General features: G+C 41.8%; 1 protein-coding gene across 1 annotated transcript in view; it reads right to left on the bottom strand.

The window, feature by feature from the left end:
• Nucleotides 1-461: 461 nt before the first annotated feature.
• Nucleotides 462-27,945, bottom strand: part of SH3GL2 (SH3 domain containing GRB2 like 2, endophilin A1) — a 170,872-nt gene continuing 143,388 nt past the window's right edge. The window contains exons 7-9 of the mRNA XM_083184428.1: nucleotides 23,832-23,935; nucleotides 18,714-18,847; nucleotides 462-6,545 (exon numbers count right to left, since the gene is read on the bottom strand). Coding sequence (XP_083040554.1) covers nucleotides 6,346-6,545; nucleotides 18,714-18,847; nucleotides 23,832-23,935 — 438 coding nt within the window. The 3' untranslated portion in view covers nucleotides 462-6,345. The remainder of the gene's footprint in view (nucleotides 6,546-18,713; nucleotides 18,848-23,831; nucleotides 23,936-27,945) is intronic.

Below are 27,945 nucleotides of genomic sequence, written 5' to 3'. Positions count from 1 at the left end.
GGGGGGTCGAAGTGCTGGCACTATAGATTGCGCTAGGGTGAGTGCCTCCTGGTGCTGCTGGAGTTGAGGACGAGCAAGGCCTCATGAGATCTCCCAGGAACTGTGAAAGCAGTGGTGCTTGCTTTGATCGACACTAGCACTGAGGCAGGGAAGCCGGGAAGAGGAGATCCTGTGAGAGCCTTGACTGGCTCCCCCACCTGTATTAGCCTAGGGTGGCTGGAACCCTTAATCAGGCCCTTGTCTTCTTGGTCTACTAATCACCTTTAATGGACTATTCTGGTGATAGAAGTTATAGGAGCAATTGTTAAAATACACTATTAATGATAGTTAAAGAAAAGATTTGGTACCACTGATTATCATCACAAAAAAATCACTAGCTTCATATGTCTTTAAAGGATTAGTTATGGTTTTCATTTTTGCTTCGGTGACATTTAATGTAACAGAATTGACACATGCAGAAATATTTTTAGCACAGTTTATTGTTCAATGTAAATGCTTTCTGTGATATACTGTCGTTAATACATGAAGCAATAAGCTTTGCATTCATGTTAATCAATCCAGTACTGAAGTGGCACATCCGAAGCAGCACATTAAGTTCCAAAAGAAAAAAAAAGACAATCTGTACACTTTAGATAAATAGAACTCTGGATAGCCCAACTCTAAGGACTGCAACATTTATTACAAAATCATAATGCTAGACACAACACTGTACACACAGAATAAGGGTGATGGAAACAACCAAAACCAAAGTGATGATTTTGCTTTTAAAAATACAGTCACAAGTCTTAATTGCCCAGCACATAGATCATGTATACATGTTGTCCTCACTGAGGGCAGAATACATGTACCAAAATGTTTAATATAAGCTACTGTACTATACTTATATGGTCACTGCTGACTTATTTGGAGGGATTGGTTGTTAGGTGAAAGTTAAACATTGCTTTAGGTTATAAGATTGATTTGTGAAAATCAACACATAACAATTTTCACTGTCCTGCCTTTGCCAACTGTTACTATACTTCTACCGTTTTGCAATTATTGAGAAATTTTTAATAATGGGGAAGATGTATTAAGCCTGGTAAAGTGACAAAGTGGTGCTAAAAGGGAAGGCGATAATGCACCAGCCAATCAGCTGTGATTGAAAATTGACAATTAGGAGCTGAGTGACTGGTGCATTATCAGCTTCCACCATGTCACTTCACCAGGCTTAATACATCTGCCTGAATGTGAGTTCTAAACAATTTCTGACTTGCAATATCTTTGTTCTCTAGTAGATATAAAGGGACTACCTGCTAAAGGAAATTCCCTTACATAGCATGTGTCTCAGAAGCCGTGCCTCCCAGCCATTCCATTTTGCTGTAGCTCATATTCCAGTCTTCTAGCCCTCCTCAGTATAGATCTGTGGAACTGAAAATGGACTAAGACCTCCAACAATGTGAGCCGCAGCATCTCAGGTAATGAGGGGGCTCCTATTAACTACACAGGATTATTAATAATATTTAATAATCCTATATAATAAAGGGGGAACACTGCTCCTCACCTCTATGGGAGAAAATCAAGTGTTTTGTGCGCTAGCGACAGCTAGATGGTGCCCAAAGGAGTAATTCAAGTGCTGCTTCTTACAGGGGCACACAGCTGCTTGTGCTTACATCACTGTTATGTTGTCCCTTCATTTTGATGTGCTGGTTACTTGTAATAATAATACTTTTACTTATATAGTGCTCTTTCTCCAAAAGGACTCAAGGTGCTGAACAGGCTAAATTATGGTAGTTGGTGAAAGATAGACACCATACTTTAAAGACCTCCCAATTTTGTGTTGTTTTAATATCTAACTGCTGCTTTTCATTACCAACTTAAGGGAAAACCAATTAGCTGTCAGTCAATAAAAACAGCCCAAGAATGACCATCAATAAAAAATCACGCTATCCAATTATAGGCTGTTTTTATTATCCAAAAACTGACAGGCTATCATGCGATACCACATTGGATTCTGGATAAAGTCTCAATACCATATGTTATCGCTGCTCTCTGGCTGCTGATCATAATCCTCAAGTACTGGATATTAGGGCTGATTGGATAGCCCAGACAAACCTATTACTACTAATATATTCAGTATATTCAGTATATTCTGTTAGCTGGTTGTCTTACAAAGTATTTCTCTTGAGCATTTTTTGAGCACTATCCAACTACGCATGGAGTTGATTTTATATAGTGTGGCGAACGCAGCGAGCCACCGAGCCTGAAGCATGGCGAGCGCACGCACAATACATGTAAAGCAATCCACGTCCGCTCGCCACGCTTTGGGCTCGCTGCGCTCGCCACACTATATAAAATCAACTCCATGCATTGTTGTATAGTGGGGGTATGAAATCACCCATGGTTGACTATACAATTAAAAATCGTGTCTTTACAATGAAAAATCGCATCGCATGCCTTAAGTAGTGGCATGCAATGAAAAAATTGGGCGCCCAGATAATACATAATTACCATATATTGTTGCCCATCCCCAGTCATTTTCTATACTGCAGCACACAATGCATTGTAAACTGCATGATTGGCTGGTTGACTGAAGCTTCAAGCATGATTGGCTATATTATACCTTGCAGTAAGGGAAATATTCTTGTGCAGTTGTTGGGGAGAGGCAGAATTATAAATCATAGCAGTTTCATTCATACTCTCAATGTAAATCTTATGTTTTAATAATGTATGTACTGTACATTATAGGCTTGTGAGCAGAGTTCTCTTACCTTTGTTTATTACCCAGTCATGTTGTATTACTGTTTTGCTCCCAGCTGTAAAGCGCAACAGAGTATGCTGGTGCTTTATGAGGTATATTCAATGGGGGCGGCAAGGGGGGCTTGTATGGCGAGGATAGCTTTTTTTGGGTGAGGAAAGGACATACTCCCTCCTCCAACCCTCCTCACCATATTCAATGTTTTGCAAAAATCCTGATTCCCTTAAACGGCAAGTTTCACAGCCAATGCAGCGAGCCCGCTACATTTCGTGGTGAGCACCGCCATTTTGATGGCCGCACTCGCCGTTTCCACCTTAGCCTCAGGAAACCGGCAAGGTGGAAATGGCGAGTGAAGGGGAGGCCTTTGAATACTCACCATATAGCTCGCCTCCCATATTGAATGTACCTCATTATGTAACTAAGTAATAATGTGAAGTCACACTGCATCTCTTTGTAGAGACAAGTGATCAAAGTGCTGTTACGGTGAATAAGGTTGTGTGTGTATTTGCAGACCTATAATGATTATAAATGCTGCTAGGAACTAATAAGAGAAACATAAAAAAAATTGTATGAAATTAAAATGGAAATTCTATACATAGATCTATAATCTACAGATCGCAGTAGATATGAAAATGCAATGCTCAGATAGAGCAGCCACATGCAGTACCAGGCTCTGTAGTAGCATACTGGTAAAGCTGTGGCATTATTAATGTGTTGCAGTGAGTTTAGATGCTAGTTGAAAGTTAAAAATAAAAAATTGTAAAATCAACTCTATTTATAAAAAGGTGCATACTAGAAAAATATATATAATAATATACCATACATATTTACCAAACGTCACGATTTTGGAATTTTAGGATATACAGTATGCACAATGTGGTAAATACATTAAGTTGTGCACATTGCATTTTTTGCATTCTATCATCAAATGTTGATATAAAGAAAACAATGCATACAGAACATGTGAGAAAACATTTACTTATGAGAAACATAGCAATGAAAAAATACCTCCTAATTGTAACTAAAATGAAAACAAAAAGAAAAGATAAATGTGCAGCCAATTTATAATTTAATAAAAACCCTGTGTACTGGCCAATAAAGCTGATTCTGATGTGTTGATTTCACCCATTGTTAAGCCAATATTACACATTAGGCATAAAACATACTCAGGGGTTGCAGCGGCTATGGGCAGGTCTTTCCCTTGCACCCAGTTACACCGTGTCCACCCTCACTGCTACTAAGAGGAGGCATGACCATGAACCAAATATGCCCCAGCTAACATGCCTCCCTCCAAGCATCACTGACTTACAAATGTATCAGTATAGTTGTATCGTTGTAGTCTTACAGTTATTTAGTTCAACTGATCTATGCGAACGGCTGGATGCGGCTCAACCCCTGTGCAGAATGTGTGTTAGGGCACCCTCTTCGCCTCCCGAGGAGTGTACAATGGCATGGAAATTTAAGAGGCCCTTGGAGGGCTAAATATGTCATTGAGCATACTTTTGGCTTTGGTGGGATTTCCTAGTTCAAATAATGAAAATTGGGAATGGTATCAAGCAAATTCAGGTGTGGTTGGGTGGATTGAGGCAGGATTTAGTTTGTTATTAATGTTCCACTCTTAAAAGATTTTTGTTCTCTGCCTAAAAATCAGCATAGGCTTAATGGCTGCAAAGAAAAATGAACAAGAATAAACCAATATGAAATGTACTGCAGTTAAGAACGGTTACATTTGTTTAGTAGAAGGAAGACATATCAAAAAGGTGCGATGCCACCGTGCGTTTTAAACTAGATTGTATCGCATCTAGTTTGCATGCAAGGTGCTATAGCACTGTGCGTATTGAATTAGATGCAATGCAATCTAGTTCATAAAAAACGGGCAGCAAATACATTATGTGGTGTGCGATTGGATGTGTGCGGGAGTGCGCATCGCATTGCATCCATACATTGCACAGTGTATGGGCACTATGGGATACATTGCTTTATTTGCCAACACTTGTTATAGTACAACTTATTTTATGTAAATGTTATGGAAAATTAATATCCAGGATTTAAGGCATATAGGGCGAGATTTAATGCCGCCCGAGTTCAGCGGCAGTGCAAGATGTCCCCCCGAACTCGGATGTTTTTTTTAAAAGGATAATTACCTTACAAGGCAAACCATGCCTTAGAAGTTAATTCCCCTTTAAAAAACATCCAAGTTCGGCGGACATCTAGCTGCCGTTGACCTCGGCATTAAATCTCACCCTATATGCCTGAAAACTTTACTGGTATAAATGTGTCCTTCTAAAGATAACATCTAAAATACGAACTATCACCCTTATTATAAAGAGATGGGGCAGTTATAGATGTGCCAATACTCCAGATTTTGGCAATACTTTTCCAGTTAACGCAGCTGTTACTGGAAGGATCCGCATGAAGTTTGGGATGGTCTGGCAAGGTTTGGTATAGTAGAGGGGATCTTATTTTATATCCAGTTTTATTTATTTATTAATGTGTAAGGAATGTAGCCAAGTTTCTACATTTATTATGATTTTTGAGGACATTAACTTGCTATAATTACACACAACAGTGTTAAATACTCATTATTATATATGTGTGTATATATATATATATATATTGCAAACATAATGCTTATACATATATAAATTCCAATACGTATTAACATCTCAGCTAAGAGATCCCTACCATATACATAAAGTACTCGACCTGTAGCCTTGAACCAATCAATGATCACAGAACCCCAAGGTGACTTCTAATATCCATATAATTTACAGCAAGAAGCACATAATCCCACATATGAAAACCTTCAAAAGATAATTATTTACAAACATAGGGAAAACCTAGAAATATTGAATAGATTAATGCATTAAATAAAATATATTGTAACGGAGAACATTCTTTGGTCCCACTTCATCCAGGATCGATTAATTCCTACAGTATCTCTTGTAATGGACATTCAGACTACTAAAATAGGAAAATATTGTTTGCTTCATTTGTACATGCATCAGAAAATAAAGTGATATTACAGCTTATTGAAATGTGATGTAAACAATAAGTTACTGAAGAAACATCATAATTTAAATGATAAGCTAGACATTTTTATAGTGGAATGAACCACAGCAATGTTCATATAGATTCCTACTTAAGACAATGGAAGGATGTCTAAACAATAGTTTGTTTTTCTGTCTTTTATAATGTTAGAGAATAGAATTTAATGAATAAAGTCAAGCAAACAACTCTGTATTGTGGCCGCAGCACAGTTTTTGCTCTGTAAACATTTATTTCTGGAAAAACATAGTAGGAGCGAAGTTAGCATAAAAAGAACAATATCGCTTGGGCATTTTAAGACTATTGTGAACTGTATCCATGTGGAAGCAAGGATGCCACGACAAGTACTTTTTATACCTGCATTCATTATAAAGGACACTAAGACCATAAAAGAAATACAATAACAAAAGTAGAACACATATAAACAAAAATGAAAGAAAGAAAAAATATAAATGATTATGGAATGTAACGGATTTAAAGCCACTGCACTTGTACTTGTGATCTGGAGTAAGCAGCATTTAAAAACAGTGGTACAAACTGAATTATTGTTTATCTCAGACATCTTAGTGGGGCAGCGGGACCAGAATATCAACATAATTGATGGGAAAGAAGCCCGATTGGCCATGGAGCATCCCTTCATACCAATTTTCGTCAATCTGATTGGTAAGAGTGATGATGTCACTTTCTTTGAAGCCAAGCTCCCCTTCATTTTCTGGATCAAAGTCATAGAGGGCCCGACAACATGGTTGATCCAAGGGAGCACCTGTGTTACAAACAAACATGACTATTAAAGTGAGTTGTATATACCAATTCAGTTTCTAGGGATGTGCAAAATGGTCAACTGCCCAGAGAGTAATACAGAATAGTAGAGTAGGAGATTTAATATTTGAGGTTCATATCATTAACATTTGAGGGATAAGGAGCATACATTTCTCTTCTTGCCAAAGGTGCTAAAATGTGTAATTACAGCTCTGACAAATACACATTCTGTATCATAGGAATATTTAGTACCTCTAGGCGGTCTCCAGGAGGTGCTCCTTATTATAGTATCACCTGCAACTATATATATCTGGTTTTATAGTGTATTCGGTACTTGTGTATTATCACGGCGCCCCGATATTAAGTCGCACGACTTTTAATCGCATCGCATGCCATACACCCGATGCACAGCGATGCGATGCAAAATTGTATAAGCCCCCTATACGATTTTAAATTGTATAAGCACCCTAATGGGTGCTTACAATGTTAAATGCACCCCCACGCCACCCCCAGTATGAACATCAACCGAAGCGTGGCGAGCGCAGCGAGCGGCGGTGGTACGCGTCCTCCGACCTTTTCATACCCCCATGATCCACGTCAGCGTGGAGTTGATTTTATATTGTGTGGCGAGCGCAGCGAGCCACCTAGCCCGAAGCGTGGAGAGCACAGCGAGCCCCGCGAGGGGACGCGTATTACTTTACATGTATTCCTCGGTGGCTCGCTGCGCTCACCGCACTATATAAAATCAACTCCACGCCGACATCGATAGTGGGGGTATGAAAAGGTCGGAGGACGCGAACCGCCGCCCCTCGCGGGCTCGCTGCGCTCGCCACGCTTTGGGTTCACGTTCATAGTGGGGGTGGCGTGGGGGTGCATTTAACATTGTAAGCCCCCATTAGGGTGCTTATACAATTTAAAATCGCATCGCATTGTATGGCATTGTATGCCATATACAATGCTATACAATTTTAACATTGTATGACATCGGGGGAAATCTCGTCGCATTGCATCTCATACCATCGCATGCCTTATGGTCTGCGATGCGATGGGCGCCGTGATAGTACACAAGTACCGTGTATTCTTCAAAGACAATCTTTATTGTTTATAACAACATTTATTAGTATGCAATAGAAAGGTATAAAACACAAACAATATACTGTATATTAATCTTTGAACAAATTACTTAAAATTAAAGTGAGAAATAAATGGGTTAAAATGTGTGCCTTTGGTGTGTAATCTGTGTTTGGTTGAAATACTGTACTTGTATTTCTCATATAGGCACAGGATATACAGCACTCATGTATACAGTACGATCCTGCTTCAGTTGTGGTCCAATAAATGAAATACAATACCGATAGAGTGCAATTAAAAATTGGATGTTGCTATGGGCAACTAATCTATTGTCTTCTAATAGGTGCAAAATAAGATTCTGATTGGTTGCTATGGGTAACATCCCATCTTCAATAGAACTCCCTTCTTAGTAAATAAACCCCCAAGAGGCTTTTAATCCTAAATAAAATCAAGACACAGGGGCAGACGTCCTAAGCTTGAAAAATGATGAAATGGAGGGTGATAAAGTACAAGCCAATCTGCTTATAACTGCCATGAAAAGTTATGAGCTGATTGGTTGGTGGTTTATCGCTTTTCTCGCCCAAACTCCTATCAAATTGTCAAACTTTCAGGGACCTTTTACAGGGCTGAAACTAGAATTTGTGTCACCCAGGGCAAGGCAGTAATTTTTCTCTGCTCTGTCTTCTCACATCAGGCAACTATAGGTACAGTACCACATCCATCACCCAGGGCATGCACCTACCTAGCACCTACTATCCACTGGGTATTCGCTAGTGATAACAATGAAATGCATTCCCTGTTTGTGTTTTCCTGATATCAGTTTGTTCAAATACTGTACACATAGTCAGCTGGTTAGCTTTACAAGTAAATTCTCATATGCACGGTCTTGACTGACGTAGATAATTCATCATGAAACAGATTTTCAAAATGGAGATTTGGGACAAATTTGAATGACTTTAATGACAGTAATAAGTGAATGTAATTCCCCTCTTAATAAATTTTTTTGCCTTCCATCAGTTCCACAAAATTCTTGCCTGTATATATCATTTTATATTGTCTGCTCATCACTCCAACTCAGGACTAAGTGGGAATCTGACCTCGGTCTAGTGAACAATTTATCCTGATAACTGGCATTGGGGAGTCCTAAAGCCTGTACCACTTCCATTAGATTCAGACAAATTCAGCTTTATTTTGTAACATAGGATATTCCTGATCCCTGTATGGTTACCGAGATTTGGTGGCAGGACTGATGCTACTTGTCTGAAATGCTGCACATTGTCGGCCACTTTTGGGCATCTTTTATGGTCCTGCATTACAGACACAGGAGATTTGGGCCATTGAATCTACCGGAATCTCAATCTGTTTTTACTACTTGGGTTTCCCTAGTTGACAGCACTTTGGCTCATGAGCATTTTTTGTATATTTCACATAATGCTGCAAGATAATTTGAGTGTACCCGGGATAGGTGGCGACAATTTAGATATGATTGAAAAAGGGTTGATATTCAAGAGAGAATATCAAAAAAGAAACTCCCGGGTGGGGCACAACCTTCTTTAGTGATGTGTATATCAGTCTAAAATATCAACTTTATTATTACTAAAATTGATCCTTTAGATGGATCAATGACAAACATGAGACAAGAACATACAGGTAACATGAATAATAGTATACAATTTGAGAGAAATCGTGAAAATATATTGTGGAAGTCTGAGAAGAGGACTAAATTGCCTCTATATTCGGTATCACAAGAATATCAATATATTTATGTGAAAAAATTATTTCAGACTAGGCACGTCTTCACTTGACCAACAATTGGTTTACACATCAAAACATCAAGAATACAATATATTATCAAAAAAGGGCTCACTGTCAAACAGCACACGTTTGTCTGGTGAATATATTTTAACTATAATTGGACTGCAAGGTCATAGATAATGTGAAGATGGGAGCAGTGGTGAAGTACCTGAGCTATATGTACTCGCGGGGTGGCTGCTGTCTGTGCTTACGGTGGCAATCAGGTACTTGCACAGTTGAGCGGACTCAGCGAGTGTCACAGGTACGAAACTGGAGAAAAAGGGGGTTTCTGCTGTCTCCAGGGGCGACCAACCTGGCCCTGTTATACAGAGACAGCGCAGAGTCAGGTAATGGGTCCTCTGGAGATGAGAGAACCCTGATTGGAGGGGGTCAGTAAAGAGAGCACCTTCACTGTGAGTCCTGGCATACGCTACTGTCCAGTGTGTATGTCCATAGACCTAGTGAACACTGGTTGAGCGGTATGCCTGGGTAGTGAATTGCAGAAGGAAGTATAGATTGCACTGCGGTACTATTGTTTTGGCTTCTGAGTCACTATTGTACCATGCAAAAGGTGATAGTGAGAAAAAGATTTTTCAGAGAGGTGCAAGTCTATGCTGCCACAAATTTGATGGACCTATTGGCCAGGTGGCCTGTGAAACGATGTTATAGTATATTGCTGACCTATGGTCCTATGATGGAAAATAACACTGTAGTATCGATTATGGATAGTACTCAGGTATGATTAAGTTATCTCCTCTGCAGTGATTTTTTAATTCAGGATATAATTCCACATATGGACCAAGGTGCAAGAGATAGAGAAAGAATCCCTATGCAGTGCAAAGCACACAGCTTTGTGCAGTAGATTGCCTACCACTATATTTAAGTATGGTGCAACACTCTGTCTCTGTGCGTTACAGAGTCACAGTTTTCTGTACACAAGTAGCACTCCACTGTAATCAAATAAGGTGCAATATGGTATATGCACTAAATTGGCAATAGGTGATGAGCCACTGTAATTAAGTATAGAGCAACAAGGTATAAACAATAGATTATTATCTAATAACCCCGTAGTTAGAATCACAGGGGATGTATTTTTATATTTATTATCACAGAGGCAGTGCCCTGAGGGCTGTTAAACTCACGGACACCCGGTCCAGGGTGTATCGCTGGCGGCTCTGGACATCAGATAGCGAAATCCCCCAGTGTGTATGCTTCAGTAAAAATACTGCAACCAATCGGCAAGGTGAATATCATCCGTGGTGTTGGATATATAGACTGTCACAGTAAATAGATAAAAAGAAGCAGTCTGTATGTGAGGATAGATAATGAAAATAATAAGGAGTTCTGCGTTGTTTTGAAGAATCCACAGCGTCTTCTGAGACTTCCACAGGCACAGCCGTGGACTCCGCTGTTTGTCCTGTAAGGCGGCTGAAGTGAGCAGTATCTGTAAGAGTTACAGAGGGAGACGGACGGTGATTAGATATCCCGTCCAGGGGTTGATTCCGTCGGCGGCAGGTAAATGAAGCCGCCGGTGTGTATCTCCGTCGGCTACGCTGTTAATCAGTGAAAGCCTTTAGCTTTTTGGTAAGCAGGTTATGACGGGAGACAGACGATGATGAAATGTCCCGTCCTGGGATTAGTGCCGTCGGCGGCAGATGGACGGAGCCGCCGGTGTATTTCTCTGTCAGCTATGTCGGCATTTAGTAGGAGCCTTCAGCTGGCCGGGGGGTCGTGCTGTTTGCAGCGATGAGAGCCAAATAACGATGTGTGAAGCGTGCAGGGTCCGGCTCGTGCACAGCGGGGACCTGAAACAACCGAGACGTACGTTTCACTTTAGGAAGCTTTCTCAATCGGTTTCACCATTTAGACGCTGGCTATAATCCTTTGTGGGCGCCTTGCAGCTTTCTCACTCTGGCAACTCTCCGGCTTCTGACCTGCGTTCCTGCGGCAGTTTCTTCCCTGCATCATCTGCCTCCTGGTTACTTAGGAGCTGTTCCTGTCAGAATCCTGTGGTATCGTTCCATACCTTGCTTGTGCCTATTCTTGCTGTATCTCAGTTTGTTATTTTGTTGTGTACATTTAGCTCAGTATTATTCTGGTCACCTTCCCTTTTCCTTCCTGGGGCCCCCTGTCTCAGCTACCGGGGTATTAGTTAGTTCTCCTCTTGTCCACCTGTTACCTCCGCCGGTTGGTTGTCGCCACCACCTAAAACGCTTTGGAGGGCACCGGAGTTGCACAGGCTTAACCCGTGCTTCAAACGTGGCTGCCGTGCGAGAAGATCTAGGGCTCCTGCACCTTCCGGTGGACCTATAGGGTGGCAACAGAGTCAGCGGCTGAGACAGACTCTCCCTTTCCCCACTGACCTATCCACTCTGGTCAGTTCCCTGTCCACTCCTGTTGGCCTCATCGGGCCCTGCCCCCTCATGTCCCTTGGTCTCGGTGTTGCGCCAATCGACCGGTAATGATTACCAGCTAGGACCTATTCCAGTCTCATTGTGGGCCAGGTATCCTAGCACGTCTGAGCCGTGTCGACACAGTACTGTTGAATAGGGTGGGTGCTCAGCGCCTAACAGTATAGCCAGCCTTTAAAATTGGTCGGTATCACCCGGCTCCCTATTTTTTCCCTGCAGTTGTTGCTTCATTTTTTTTTCCCAGGGTTAGCTGGGTATCCGGGGATCCTTTATATCTTTAGTAAGTCCTCAGCAGCCCCTTGCTTGTATGGATCCTAATGCGGCACAAGCTCTAGCCAATCAGGTTTCTCTCCTTACTAAACAGTTACAGGACCTGTCTATTAAAGTTGACTCCAACCTTGCGACTCATTTGCCTGAGCCCAAAGTTAATTTTCCTGAAAAGTTTTCCGGCCATAGGCCTCTCTTTGTAAATTTCAGAGAGAGCTGTAGATTATACTTCCGGTTAAAACCCCACTCTTCAGGTACCGAGCAGCAGAGAGTGGGTCTGGTAATATCCCTTCTTCAAGGGGACCCGCAATCTTGGGCCTTTAGTTTGGGTTCGGATGATCCGGCTCTCCGCTCTGTGGAGGCCTTCTTTCAGGCGTTAGGTATTCTTTATGACGATCCTGATAAATCTGCGTCAGCTGAGGCTTATCTTAGGGCCCTCAAACAGGGTAATCTCTCAGCCGAGGAGTACAGTGCTAAATTCAGACGTTATGCTCCTGATTCTGTGTGGAATGACCCAGCATTACGAAGTCAGTTTCGCCTAGGTCTGACGGATAGTATCAAAGATTGTTTAGTACAGTATCCCTCTCCTCCTTCTCTTGATAAATTGATCCTTTTGGCTATTCGGATCGATCGGAGAATTAAGGAGAGACGCGGTGAAAGGGGGGTTCAGGCGTTACCCAGTTCTGAGCCCTTTGAGGAGTCTCCTCCCGACTTGGGTGAACCTATGCAGCTTGGGACAACCAGATTATTTTCCAGGCTGACTCCCAAGGAGAAGGTCCGTCGACGTACACTGGGTCTGTGTATGTATTGTGGTTCTAAAGATCATATTTTAAACAGATGCCCAGTATTGTCGGGAAAACGGCAAAGCCGAGAAGTAATGGGGAGTGTCTTCTCGGGCTGTTCTTTGTTCTCCTCATCTGATTCTTTGTTTCTTCCTGCCAGTTTTCAAGTGTCTAGTTCTTCTTGGGAGGGTCAAGCATAAGTGGATTCTGGCGCGGCAGCTAATTTTATGGATAATAAAATTGCCAAAGATCTGGGGTTACCCCTGCTACCGTTAGCTTCGCAGGTTTCTGTGTGCGGTTTAGATGGTAGTACTCTGGCCGCAGGAGCCATCACTCATTATGTCGAGTTATCGGATTTCCGGGTTGGATTCTCCCACTCGGAGATTATATGTTTTTTGGTTCTTCAGTCTCCCATCGCACCGATTGTGCTCGGCCTTCCGTGGCTTAAAAAGCACAATCCGGTTTTTGATTGGAGGTCCGGAGAATTGATACGGTGGGGTAGAGAATGCTTTGGGAATTGTATCAGGCTTCCAGCTCTTCTCACCACCCCTACTCCCTCTGGCTTACCGGCCCAGTTTGCGGAGTTCGCAGATGTTTTTTCTAAAAAAGAGGCGGACTCACTTCCTCCGCATCGTTCGTATGATTGCGCCATTAATTTGTTACCTGGTTCTAAACTACCTAAAGGTAGATTGTACTCCTTGTCTCTGCCTGAAGAGAGGGCAATGCAGGAGTACGTGGAGGAGAGCCTGAGAAAGGGTTTTATCAGGCCTTCCAAGTCTCCGGTTGGAGCGGGTTTTTTTTTTGTAAAAAAAAAGATGGGACCCTACGTCCGTGTATTGATTTTCGTCAATTGAATGACATTACGGTAAAGAACTCTTATCCGTTGCCTTTAATTTCTGTTCTTTTTGATCAGCTGCGCTCAGCTGTGGTGTTTTCAAAAATTGATTTACGCGGAGCCTATAATCTGATCCGCATAAAAGCCGGGGATGAGTGGAAGACGGCGTTCAACACTCACTCAGGTCATTATGAGTATCTAGTCATGCCGTTTGGCCTAGCCAACACCCCGGCTGTATTTCAGGATCTGATCAATGATGTCCTTAGGGACTTTCTAGGTGTTTTTGTTGTAGTTTATCTTGACGACATTTTGATTTATTCTTCTTCTTTGGATATGCATCGTCAGCATGTCAGGGCAGTTCTCCAGAGGCTCAGAGAGAACAATCTATTTGCCAAACTCGAGAAATGCGAGTTCGAGATAGATACCATCTCATTCCTTGGTTACATAATCTCTCCCAAAGGCTTTTCTATGGACCCTGTTAAGCTCAAAGCCATTCAAGAATGGGTCCAGCCTTCTAATTTAAAGGCCGTACAAAGGTTTTTGGGCTTTGCCAATTACTATAGGAGGTTTATTTTTCACTTCTCGGATCTTGTGGCTCCTATTGTTGCTCTCACAAAAAAAGGAGGGGATCCTGGGTCTTGGTGTTGTTCTGCTGTGGACGCTTTTAAAAGACTAAAACAGGCTTTCTCTTCTGCCCAAATCCTTCGTCACCCGAATCCAGAATGCCCTTTTGTCCTTGAGGTCGACGCATCAGAGATCGGGGTGGGTGCTGTCCTCTCCCAAAGGGACAAGATTGATGGGTTGTTGCATCCTTGTGCCTTTTATTCCAGGAAGTTTTCGGATGCCGAAGCTAATTATGATGTAGGTAACCGGGAATTACGGCCATCAAATGTGCTCTGGAGGAGTGGAGGCATTGGCTGGAGGGGGCCAAATTCCAGATCACAATTTTTACCGATCACAAAAATTTGGTTTACTTACGTTCGGCCAAAAGATTGAATTCAAGGCAAGCCAGATGGGCGTTATTCTTCGCCAGGTTCAATTTTATTATTACCTATAGACCTGGAGCTAAGAATGTTCTTGCGGACACCTTGTCAAGAAGCTTTTCAGCCTTACAAGATCCTGTGTCTCACCCCGAGCCCATTATTCATCCTTCATGTATTCTGGCAGGCCTGACTCAAGGGCTCTTGGATTCCGTTCTTGTAGCTCAATCCTCGGCCCCAGCCACTACCCCGGATGGTAAATTATTTGTCCCTCAAGGACTTCGCGAACAAGTTTTTTCTGAATTTCATGCTTGTAAGTCCGCTGGCCATCCAGGGGTCTCTAAGACTCTTTCTTTATTATCACGTGCGGTATGGTGGCCAGGAATGAAAAGAGATGTCGAACATTTTGTCGCCAATTGTAACACGTGTGCCCAGAATAAGTCATCTCGACTTTCCCCCTTGGGTCAGTTAATTCCCTTACCTGTCCCTGATAAACCCTGGACGCACATCTCCATGGATTTTGTTACGGATTTGCCACCAGCTTCAGGTTTTAATACCATTTGGGTGGTGGTAGACAGGTTTAGTAAAATGGCACATTTTGTTCCTCTGAAGGGCTTACCTTCGGCAAAGATTTTAGCTTCTTTATTTATCACTCATATCTTTCGGGTTCACGGGTTGCCATCTGACATTGTTTCGGACAGAGGGGTCCAGTTCGTTGCTAGATTCTGGAGGATGGTGTGTTCAGCGTTACAAGTTAAGCTGAGTCCTTCATCTGCATTTCACCCCCAGTCGAATGGTCAGACTGAGCGGGTTAACCAATCTTTAGAACAGTTCCTGCGATGTTACGTCTCCAAGACTCAGCGGGATTGGGTTGAGAACTTGCCATTTGCGGAGTTTTCATATAACAATGCCTGGCATGCCGCCACCAAGAAGTCTCCATTTTTCTGCAATTACGGTTTCCACCCTAGAGCAAACTCTTTCATTCCCACTTATGCCAAAGTGGGTAATTCTAGGTGGTTGGCTTCTAAGAGAAAAATTTGGCGCATGGTTCGGGGAGCGCTCCTCTCTGCTGCTATGTCAGCCAAACACTTCTCTGACCGCCACAGGAGACCATGCCTGTTCAAGGTGGGAGACTGGGTCTGGCTTTCTACCAGGAACATCAAGCTCCGGCAGTTCTCACGCAAATTGGGTCCACGCTTCATTGGCCCTTATAAAATCATTAAGAAGGTTAACCTTCCACTGCTCACTGTTCAAACCTGCCCTCCAGCCAGTGATTCGTAGGCCGTTGCCCATCCTACGGCGGGGTCAGGAGGAGTATGTGGTCGATTCCATTTTGGACTCCAAAATTTCTAGAGGGAAACTATTTTTCCTAGTTCATTGGAGGGGGTTTGGACCTGAAGAGAGGTCCTGGGTCATGGATCAGGATCTTCACGCTCCTTGCCTAAAAAGGAGATTTTTTCAGTCCTTTCCTGACAAACCCAGGTTTGGAGGTCGGTTGAACTCTCCTCGAGGGGGGGGTACTGTCAGAGGTCACCGCCGTGCACAGCCTTCCCCGTCCTCCGGGGCGCACAGCGGTCGGCTCTCTGACTCTCGTTGCCAGGCAACGTCTACGCTGGCTACTTCCTGCCCGGCGTCCGGGCGTCAGGGGGTTGCCTAGCAGCGACGCTGCAGCCGTCCGGGTCTCTCTGCAGGCGCCGTCATCACGGCGCGACCCGGAACGCGCCTTGCGCGCGCTTCTCCTCTTCAAATACCGGCGTCTTTCACCATTTAGACGCTGGCTATAATCCTTTGTGGGCGCCTTGCAGCTTTCTCACTTTGGCAACTCTCCGGCTTCTGACCTGCGTTCCTGCGGCAGTTTCTTCCCTGCATCATCCGCCTCCTGGTTACTTAGGAGCTGTTCCTGTCAGAATCCTGTGCCTATTCTTGCTGTATCTCAGTTTGTTATTTTGTTGTGTACATTTAGCTCAGTATATCTTAGGGTTATTCTGGTCACCTTCCCTTTTAGGGTTCCTAACATCAGCAATATACTATAACATCGTTTCACAGGCCACCTGGCCAATAGGTCCATCAAATTTGTGGCAGCATAGACTTGCACCTCTCTGAAAAATCTTTTTCTCACTATCACCTTTTGCATGGTACAATAGTGACTCAGAAGCCAAAACAATAGTACCGCAGTGCAATCTATACTTCCTTCTGCAATTCACCACCCAGGCATACCGCTCAACCAGTGTTCACTACGTCTATGGACATACACACTGGACAGTAGCGTATGCCAGGGACTCACAGTGAAGGTGCTCTCTTTACTGACCCCCTCCAATCAGGGTTCTCTCATCTCCAGAGGACCCATTACCTGACTCTGCGCTGTCTCTGTATAACAGGGCCAGGTTGGTCGCCCCTGGAGACAGCAGAAACCCCCTTTTTCTCCAGTTTCGTACCTGTGACACTCGCTGAGTCCGCTCAACTGTGCAAGTACCTGATTGCCACCGTAAGCACAGACAGCAGCCACCCCGCGAGTACATATAGCTCAGGTACTTCACCACTGCTCCCATCTTCACATTATCTATGACCTTGCAGTCCAATTATAGTTAAAATATATTCACCAGACAAACGTGTGCTGTTTGACAGTGAGCCCTTTTTTGATAATATATTGTATTCTTGATGTTTTGATGTGTAAACCAATTGTTGGTCAAGTGAAGACGTGCCTAGTCTGAAATAATTTTTTCACATAAATATATTGATATTCTTGTGATACCGAATATAGAGGCAATTTAGTCCTCTTCTCAGACTTCCACAATATATTTTCACGATTTCTCTCAAATTGTATACTATTATTCATGTTACCTGTATGTTCTTGTCTCATGTTTGTCATTGATCCATCTAAAGGATCAATTTTAGTAATAATAAAGTTGATATTTTAGACTGATATACACATCACTATAGAAGGTTGTGCCCCACCCGGGAGTTTCTTTTTTGATATTCTCTCTTGAATATCAACCCTTTTTCAATTGTATTTACCTTACTCCCTGGGAGCACCTCCACAACAACACTATATATTTTATTTATACGTTGATTGGAGAAAACCTTCTTACCCCATAACAAATTAGTCCTGTGCCCTTGGCCTTCATCCCCTTCCCCTTTTCCCTGAGCGACAATTTAGATATGCAAGGAGAGTGGTCTCAGGTTCTGCTGCTTCCTTGACAATGTCTGTATGTCAATAATCACCTCTGCTACATGTTTACATAGTAACATTCCATAGTGTATCCATCTATATTTTTCCACTTTTTGTTTTTTTCCATACCTCATGCCCATGTGTGAACAGATATCCCTGTATTGGTGTCTTTTCTACAGTTCTTCAGAGCTCGTTTTTTATCTGTTATTCTGCAGCGATAATATAAATATTACTATTATATATTATTATTGGAAGTTCCTTACTTACTCTCTTTTTTTATTTTGTTATTGGCTATATATAATGTGTAAAAATCAATCAAAATGATCCGATTTAAAAAAAAAGTGTAAGTGTCAATGGCTGGTGCTATGGTCGATTCGCTCCTAATTAGAACCATTTATGTAAAGCAGACTACGGGTGCCCTAACTACAAACTATAAAGCGCGGTTTATCTATACCGTTATTATTTGAACTGCATAGTTAAAAAGATTTCAGGATCCAGTGTACACAATAATACCTGAAGTTGCAGTTACAGTGTTCACTGCTAATTTTTAAAACAACTGTTTTAATATATGTAATATTCCATGAGTAAATGGCCACACTTGCCTAAGCATAAAACAATCACCTTAGCATTGCTGTGCAAATGTTCTATTATTTTGGAGTGGACTACTACATTTTCTGTAACCTTACCTAAAGGTACACGCACTGCCTGCTTAGGAAACCATTTGGAAGTTTGCACCTCTCTGGCCCTTCCTTTTTCAGACAGAAGGCTACACCTCCCATATACAACACTTTAGGCACCCTAATAAATATAGTATCTACTCATCTATGTAAAATGACATACAGATTTGAGTGTCATGAATATACCTGATGGTTTAGGAGTCCCAGCAAGAGAAATCCCTCCATTATGTTGGGGGTTATCAGTGACCAGTGCAAGTTCCAAACTCAGACGTGGTTTGGGCTGATATTCTCGTCTTGGTTGATTTGAAGCATCTTGGATTCTACAAAATTCAATGCATTTGAAAATTTCAATATATTATTAATCTGTCTTTGTCACATGGAAAACAATAGTACTTTAGCCTTTAATAAACATTGAGCTTTCCCATGGTACCCATCGTAACAAAATTACATCCTAAATTGCTTTCCAACGCCATACAGTTGCTGCAAGTGGAAATTTCATATAATAGATGAGAATAATATACTAGCTGATATCGGAAGCATTGCCAGAGGAGTTTTTACAATTGCTTTTGTGTCTTTCCTTTTATTGCCAATCCCTTCCTCTCTCCTGTGTCTTTCTGGTTTTAAGGGGTACATTTAGATGGGGGCGTTATATTATAGATGGAATGTTGCCCATAGCAACCAATCCATTTCTATCTATTATCTACTATAAGGTGCTGAATAACGAAGTACAATCTTATTGGTTGCTAGGGGCAACATCCCATCTTAGTAAATTTACCCCTTAATATCTCTCTTCCTCACCACCTATCTCCATGGATTTTGCAGACTTCCTTCCCCACTGCCTTCTTCTTGTGTGATAACAGTAGGGACTCATCCATGCCTTGTTCTAGCTTGCAGCTTCAGTCTACATAACAGCTATGCTAGGCTGGAGCAGTGGAGTGGAATTTTATATATTATTTTCCCTCTGGAAAGTTATATTTCGGCACATTAGGTGCAATGTTCAGTACTTTGAATGATTAAATACAGTAGATATAACATAAATGCCAACTCCCCAAGAATGTCCAGGAGATTTATGAATTTTGTAGAGGTCTCTTGGACCATTGTTAGCGAAGATCTCCCTGCCCAAACGTTGTCATTAACCATCCATTTTCAGTGCAACTAAAAGAATTGCAGTGCTGCCCACCAAACTACATTGTAGTAACACCCCCTCCTTCCATTTCCAACATAGATAGGTGTCAGCGTTAAACACTCATTGTTATATACTGTATGTGTGTATACTGGAAACTAGAGATGTGCAGATCTGGATTTACCCTGATTTCAAAACAGGATCATAGTGCTATCAGGCTGTCACATGTTTTGGAGCCAAAACATGTTACAGCTGATAGCTAATAAGATCCCGTTTTGAGATCCAGATCTGCACATCCCCACTGCAAACATAGTAGAGGGAAGGATATTTGAGGGTGTACATTCATAAAAAAAAAAAAACAAAAAAAAAACATTTACTGTACATTTTCTGTTAGAAAATACTAAAGCCCCATACACACTAGGCAACCTCACAGACACCAATATTGTCAGCAGCGGGGGCTCAGCAGGGGGGGGGGGGGTGTGTGTGCCTGCATTGGCATTCAGATATGAGGTGAGCAAGAGCGGGGGGGGGGAGGGCGCTCATCGTTAACAACATCAAGCATACACATTAGAAGATGAAATAATAGATATCTTTCAGAAAAGGCTTTCTGAAAGAGATCTTTCACTGTATATTCTAGTGTGCATGGGGCTTTAGGGGATATTGAATTGATATTGCTGTCCAATCTTCCATCTAAAGTGACAGAACACAAAACGTCCTGTTTGAGTGCTCCAAACAGGTCCCTTTTCGCTGATATACTGATGCCAGCAGCTAAGTGTGCCCAAACGGATCTAAACTTGAATAGCTACATTGGGCAGTAATTTATGGCTTCTGGTAACAATTGAGTTCAACCCTAAGAATACAGAAGGGAGAGATTAAGAGTGAGCTTCAGGATTAGGAAGCAATAGCAAGATGTATAAACATGATAAACTACGCTGCCTGGAGTCGGCAACCAACACAGCCAAGGAAAGAGCTGGCCCTGTTGGGGTGAATGGTCTGGAAAGGTCAGTGCCTCTGACGGATTTACTAAGCTTCAAAAAGTGATAAAATGGAGAGAGTGATAAACAACCAGTCAATCAGCTCCTAACTGCCATGTTGCAGGTTAAGTCTGAAAAATTATAGGTAGGAGCGGATTGGCTGTTTATTTATCACTCTTCACTTTATCACTTTTTTAAGCTTAGTACATCTTGCTCATTGTCTGGCATATCAGCATGCTATCATTTTGCTCCTGTTATTTCACTTATATCCTTGCAGACAAACATGGAACATAATGTGCGCGGATACGGCATTTAACCCATTGTGAGGTACTGTATGTATGAAAAGAAAATCTGGCTTTAGATTAAAAGTAAATGCAACGTTGGAAGCAGGGAGGCGGCAGACTGAGGCCATCACCGCCCTCTCTCCAGCCCTAGATCGTTGACAGTTTGTAAAAACGGAGGTGTGTTGCCACGGTTTACAGGGTGAGAAGAGGTTAAGGATCTCCATTTTAGAATGGAAATTTCCTGGTGTCTGCAATGGGCGGCTTGTGCGCCCAATAACGACTGAGTGATGAGAATGCAGGTCGTATTACTACTATACCAAGGAGGCGTCTGCTTGTAATAAATGCAGCTTGCTGCATCACCATTCTGTGCCATCACTGCTGCTTCCATGAAAGCAGCAGTGATTTAACTGTAACCACATCTGAAATAGGCCCAGTGCGCCCAGCTTAAAACTACATAAAAGGACTTAAATCCAAAGGGCAAAGTTAGAAGCAACCAATACAGAGTCCTCACTTTTGGGTTTATAACAAACAATGGTATTATGTGGCATTATGGGGAGAAGTGGACCACTCATTGATCTTCTCCCTGTGTAAGACCGCAGTATTTACTGGCAAATGCAAGAGGACGCTATGCACTGCTATCTACAAGATAGCACGCCGGTATGCCATGCAATGTATGGTCAGTGGCATTGACTGTTCTGACAGCTGCAACGGTCATTGCCTGGCACACAGAATGGGGATTTGTCCTCTCAAAAGTAGCTTTTTCTTCATTTAGCTGCAGGGAAAAGATGACAGACGCAGGTGCAGAACCTCCTCACACAAGTCATCAGGGAGACCATGTGTTATATCCAGTGCCCAGGCAAACTCCACTCTCTCTCTTGGGCAATTCAGTGCATTATAAATGCAGCTGTTATCAGTACCCCCTTCACCACAATACGGAGCTGAAGCGGGTATCCACTACATGCATAATAATGCCTTTACCCCAAAAAGAGGGTACTGTATATTCTGATAATAATAATGAAGCAAGTTTTTATAAAAATCAACTGTTTTATCAGAACTCATAGTAACAGCTGAGCTGCAGGCAACTGCCAAAGTGAACGGGCAAAAAACCTGCAAAATTCATAGCTGCCAGAGTCGGAACAGTCAGTGCCACTGACCGTTCATTCATTGCCTGGCATATTGGCATACTATCTTTTAGATCATACATCTACCCCTTGAGCACTAGTTTGATGCGCTGTGGGCTCTAGCAGGGATAGCTGGAGGGTGAGTATGTTTTTATCCCCCACTTTTACATCCGAGATATTTATACATACACTCACTCCAGCTTCACATCGGTAAAGAGGAAAAGCAGGAAGCTTTATACCCGCACATTTACCATTTGTTTGCAAGATCTTTGGTAGGTCTTTAATTTAATTTAATTCAATATCATTGCTGAATTATGTATGATCTTGAAGTGTAATTATATAATTATAGTATGGAATGATAACAGTTTAATATATGTTTTCATGTTCAAAATTGTTATTGAATCATTTCACTTCAGCTTTCCTATAATATTGCACCATTAGGTATACATTTTGTTACTATGACATTTTATCAAGTTATGGCTATCTTAACATTTTATCAAATTGTGCACTTGTATTAGTGTAGGTTCCCTTTCACTGAGCTGTATTATTAACAGAATTCAATCAAGCTGTGTAGCTTTACCATTTTACAGACCTTTTTATCGTAAAAATTGTATCAGTCTGAGCAGGGAGCTGGGTAATTCAGTTAAGCCGTGTTATCACAAAATTGCTCGATAATATTACCTCTTAGGTTTTAAAAAAAAAAAATTATTGGGCTGCTATGTAGTGAGAAGAAATTGGTCTCAAACCAGAAATTTGAGCTTGAATAAAGAATGTTTGTGGGCATACACAGGTACATAGTTACACTGTAAATTACATGGACTTGTATAGATGTGGTATACCTCTTCTTTTGATAACACAGATTGAGTCCTTTGTATTATTGTAGTGATGAGGGAACAGCTGTCTTTCTACCCCTACGCACACACTCCCACACACATATGCACTTTTGCCTCTCGGAGAAAAGATGGCCTAAAGTCAAAACTGTATGATGCTGCTGAAATGAGGATTAAATAAACAGCATCACCCATTCAGAGACATACAAACCAAACAATGGTTAAAATGGATTTCATACCCCAGTCAATCTATGCATTAGACCGAGATTGATGGTTTCTGGGCTGGTGTGATTGGCAAGTGATATCTCAGATGTCCCTGTTTTCCAGGTATAGTCGCCTGTTTTAAAGGTTCTTTCCCCAGAAAAGTCCCCATGGCTTTGTACTCATCATCTCCGGCTGCTCTTCCAATTACCAAGACCATTGCTCTTCTATTAGCATAATGCAATGGTGGAAGAAAGCGATTCTTGGCGCTGTACAGAACTGTTATATGTGCCAAGATTGGAGTTTCAAATGTGTATTTAAGTCGCGTGATAGGCATAAGGATAGCTCAGAGATGTGACTTCTCAGTACAAAAGGTCACATTACCTTATTTGTACAGCATATAATGCAAGGTCATATGAGAGAATAATGTGTTGACAGATATTAATAAAGTGAAAGTTGCATTTACCATATGCAAAAACAACTTTCAATTCGGTCAATTATTTGTACAAAGCAAAAATCTGACACAAAGATGCAATAAATTGACAAAAAACTGTAATCCTGTTGCACCACAACATTTAAATAACTCATCACCCGATTTCTGTAAAATTGTTAATAATACGAAACACGTGTAGAGCTGATGTTTATCTGAACCCTTTAGGTTTGGAAATGCAGCTATAGATTTAGGTGTGTTAATTATCTCCCCATGCTATATCCCAAGTACAATTTATGAAGCTTAAATGTACATCAAAATGTAGGTAACAGAATGCTTACCTGTGTTCAAGTTTTACAGTGGCTTCCTGTAAGATCTGCACTGCCTGCTTGTGGTACTCCAGCTGTGCTTGTACAAGAGCAGAGAGCTGGCTCACCTGTTCAATCTGAGCAAACAACATATGAAACATAGTTATTGGTTGGCCAAGACCTGAAAGACATCTAGGGGTATACTTACTAAAGGGTGATTTTAAATCAAATCAATCTAAATTAATGTTGTGTTTTAGGGTCTAAAATGCACATATACTAACATTATTTTTTAATTGATTTTCAAATGTAAGTAAATGTGAGTTTTAGCCCCAGAAACACAGTAACACTTTAAAGCCTATATAAATCAACTTTTAGAAAACACTTGTGGCAAGAACTACAGTACATTGTGGTCTATATAGATGTTCTCATTTAGATCTCTCGTACTCTCTCCTAAAGTGGCAAAGACAAACTATGAGAATATCTGCTAAATATGTTCCCAATTCTCTTCATTTCCAGATGTCATTGGCTATAAATATAAAAAGGTAAACATTTCTGGGACAAACAGCTGTCATAATATACACAGCTGACTAATAATGTATACTGTCATGCTGCAAAATATTCATGGTGTTGATTATGACATGCACACCTCAGGGAACTGGCAATCCATTGGAAAGTGGCAAATGATACTGCAAGAAAGAAAGATGGCTGCTGTATGTAAATCTTACGCCTGTAATAGAGAATTAACAAAGTGCAATTTTAATCTGAGGGTTAGTGGTCGCATTATTTGCCAGAACAGGACATTAAAAGTGTTCCGTCATTCATTATCATATTATGCATATTGCATCAGATTAAGCAGGCATGATTAGTGTCAGTCTAGTGGGATAAATACAAGGATGGTATTTACCTATAAGCTTCCAAAGAAGAAATAACTATGTATTTTAAAAGAATGTAGGACACACAGCTTTATGTACTAAAGTAGATAAGTCAAAGCATGCCGTGCCGTAGTTTTACTAGCAAGGGATGCTTAAACTGTAGCAGGGCATGTTTAGATGTGTAGTTTCACAACAGCAGAAGAGCCACAGGTTGGTCAGACTTGTGATAGAGTGCATAATTAAATTATAAAATGGGTGACATTTAATGAGATAATAAAACGTGATTTGTGCGATTTTTAGGCAAAAAACGGCCGAAATCGCATGTTTTCCCGAATTTGCATATTTTATGAGATGCGGAAAATGGCAAAAATGCGTTTTTTTGCCGCAAAATCGCACATTCTGAAGGTGCGATTTTTAGTAACGCAGATGTTTTCACATTGAAAAGTATACAAATCGCATATTTAATGAGATGCGAAAACAGAAAAACGTTACAAAAAAATCGCCACACATGCAGACCAGTTTCTGACAGACGCATTGGCCAGAACCATGCACAGATCATTGCGATCTGTGCATGGTCCGGTCTTAAAAAATGTGTAAAAGTTATTTTTTTAAAATAAATAATAGCGTGGGGTCCCCCCTCCTGAGCATAACCAGCCCTGGGCTCATTGAGCTGTACCGGGTTCCAAAAATACGGGGGACAAAAAGTGTAGGGGTGTAGGGGTTCCCCCCCCCCGTATTTCTGAAACCAGCCCCGGACTCTTGGACCGGTCCTGGTTCCATAAAAACGGGGTTTGAAACCAACACCGGGCTCCAACAGCCCGCGGTGTCATGCCACAGCCGGGGGGACACTTTTTACATGAGGTCACCCGGCCGTGCCATGAGCACCGCGGCTGGTCAGCCTTGGACGGGGTCCCTGGGGGAGTGGGGACCCCCCCAATAAAGCCCCAGGCTTCACCCGTCCAGCGATGAAGCCCGGTGTCCCAGGGTTTTGGATGCCGGCCTGATAGGGTTAAAACACTCATTCATTGCTTTATACAGGTGAACTACAAGTGCCAGCAGGGCTTCCCCGCATGCTGGGACTTGGCGAACCACAAGTCCCATCATATGGGGCATTAATGGGCCCGCTGGGACTTGTAGTCCACCTGTAAAAAGAATGTTAAACTAAAACACACACACAGAAAAGTAGAACTTTATTACACACACACACACACACCTCACTTTACATCAATATACTTACCGACCCAGGTCCAGTGCTGACCTCATCCTCCAGAGCCAGCTCACTCCGCACTGACAGCGGGGTGACCAGGCTTCCTCCCAGCGCTACAGAGGCTGCTAGCGTGGTTAGTCTGTTTGGCTGAGCTATGCGTCTCCATAGAGACGCATCAGCCAAGGAAGCTAGCAGCCTCTGTAGCACTGGGACAACGCTATAGAAGCTGTTACCAGCGCCGAAGGAAGCCGGCTCACCCTGCTGTCAGTGCGGGGTGAGCTGGCTCTGGAGGAGGAGGTCAGCGCTGGACCCTGGGTCGGTAAGTATATTGGTGTAGAAGTGAGGTGTTTGTTTGTGTGTGTAATAAAGTTCTACTTTTGTGTGTGTGTGTGTTTTTTTTAACATTATTTTTACAGCTGGATTACAAGTCCCAGTGGGCCCATTAATGCCCCGCATGCTGGGACTTGTGGTTCGTCAATTCCCAGCATGCGGGGGAGGCCTGCTGGCACTTGTAGTTCACCTGTATAAAGCAATGTTTGGAATGAGTGTTTTAACCCTATCAGGCCGGTGTCCAAAGCCCTGGGACACCGGTGACAGCCCCGGGCTTCAGCCCTGGATGGGTGAAGCCAGGGGGGGACCCCTTTATTGGGGGGTCCCCACTCCCCCAGGGACTCCGTCCAAGGCTGACCAGCTCATGGCACGGCCGGGGGACCTTATGTAAAAAGTGTACCACGGCTGTGGCATGACACCGTGGGCTGTTGGTGCCCGGTGCTGGTTTCAAAATATGGGGGACCCCAAGAGTTTTTTGTCCCCCGTATTTTTGGGACCAGGACCAGTCCAAGAGTCCGGGGCTGGTTTCAGAAATACGGGGGACCGCTACGCTTTTTGTCCCCAGTATTTTTGTAACCAGGTCCGGCTCCTCTCACCATTTTTTTTTTTTAACACAAATCGCACATTTCCTCAAATTCTCACATTTTCATGACTAAAAATCACCCGTTATTGCACTTAATTGCACTTTTTTGCCCGGAATACGCAGCTCATTAAATATGCGAAATTGCAGGAAAATATGCGATTTTAAAAAGTGCGATAATGGGCGATTTTAAAAAGTTACTAAAACTCTCATCCTATTAAATGTCACCCCATATTTCAATGTGTTCATGGGTAAATGTGGAGAACAATTTAGAAAAAAAAAAAACTTTTTTAAAATGAAATACATTTTTAAGGCCAAGTGGTGATCAATTCAGGATCTAAAGTTTCAGAATAAAATTTATACACAGCAGATTTTGGGGGAATCAAAACAATTTCCATTTTCATTAATAGACTCATAATAGATTTGGAACTTCTGTATGATTATGCAAACTGTAGAATTTGTTATAGAACGGTATCCGTGTTTTCCAACAACTTTATCTGCAAATCAGTCATATCCTGGACAGTACAAAGATGCATTGCAATAAGGAAAAACTGCCACAGCCATTGGCCGTTCACTGCTGAAATAATGTATTATGTAAGTGTATTGTGGCTATCCTTTCAAGCTTATAGCGGAACTAATTTCTTAAAAACATATTTTGATATGTCTTAGTTTTGAGGGAAATTAATCTTGCCTTTTCTTTATTGGCAGAACAGTAATGTATAATAATAAAAATCCATCTGAAGTTTCTGCTCAGAGGCTTCTAGATTCCTTTGAAAAGGTCTACCACAGTCACTAACTTTCATCTACAAATACATTGCCCTGTTAGCATTATACGAATTAATAACTTTTAGCGGTCTTCTTTGTCTTTATATATGGTTCAGAAAAATAACACGTCTATTATTGAAATTATCTTACGATATAAAATTTCTGCTCCCAGAGTTGATATAGAATAACCAATGTAAAGTATTACTTCTAACCAGTCAATGTAGAGATCACTTTTCTTACTTTCACACTGGAGTTCACTTTTCTTACTTTCACAATTAAGTGGCGTTTTTTTGGCTAGTTGGAAAAAATGGCACTTTGATGTTTTTAGGTCAAATTTACATTTGTCCTATTTAATTACAGTGACTATTTTTCGACTAGTCCAAAAATCTGGCA

Source organism: Crinia signifera, chromosome 1 (genome assembly GCF_055691185.1).
Source record: "Crinia signifera chromosome 1, ASM5569118v1, whole genome shotgun sequence".
NCBI lineage: Eukaryota > Metazoa > Chordata > Amphibia > Anura > Myobatrachidae > Crinia > Crinia signifera.
This window is presented reverse-complemented; position numbering and strand designations above follow the sequence as displayed.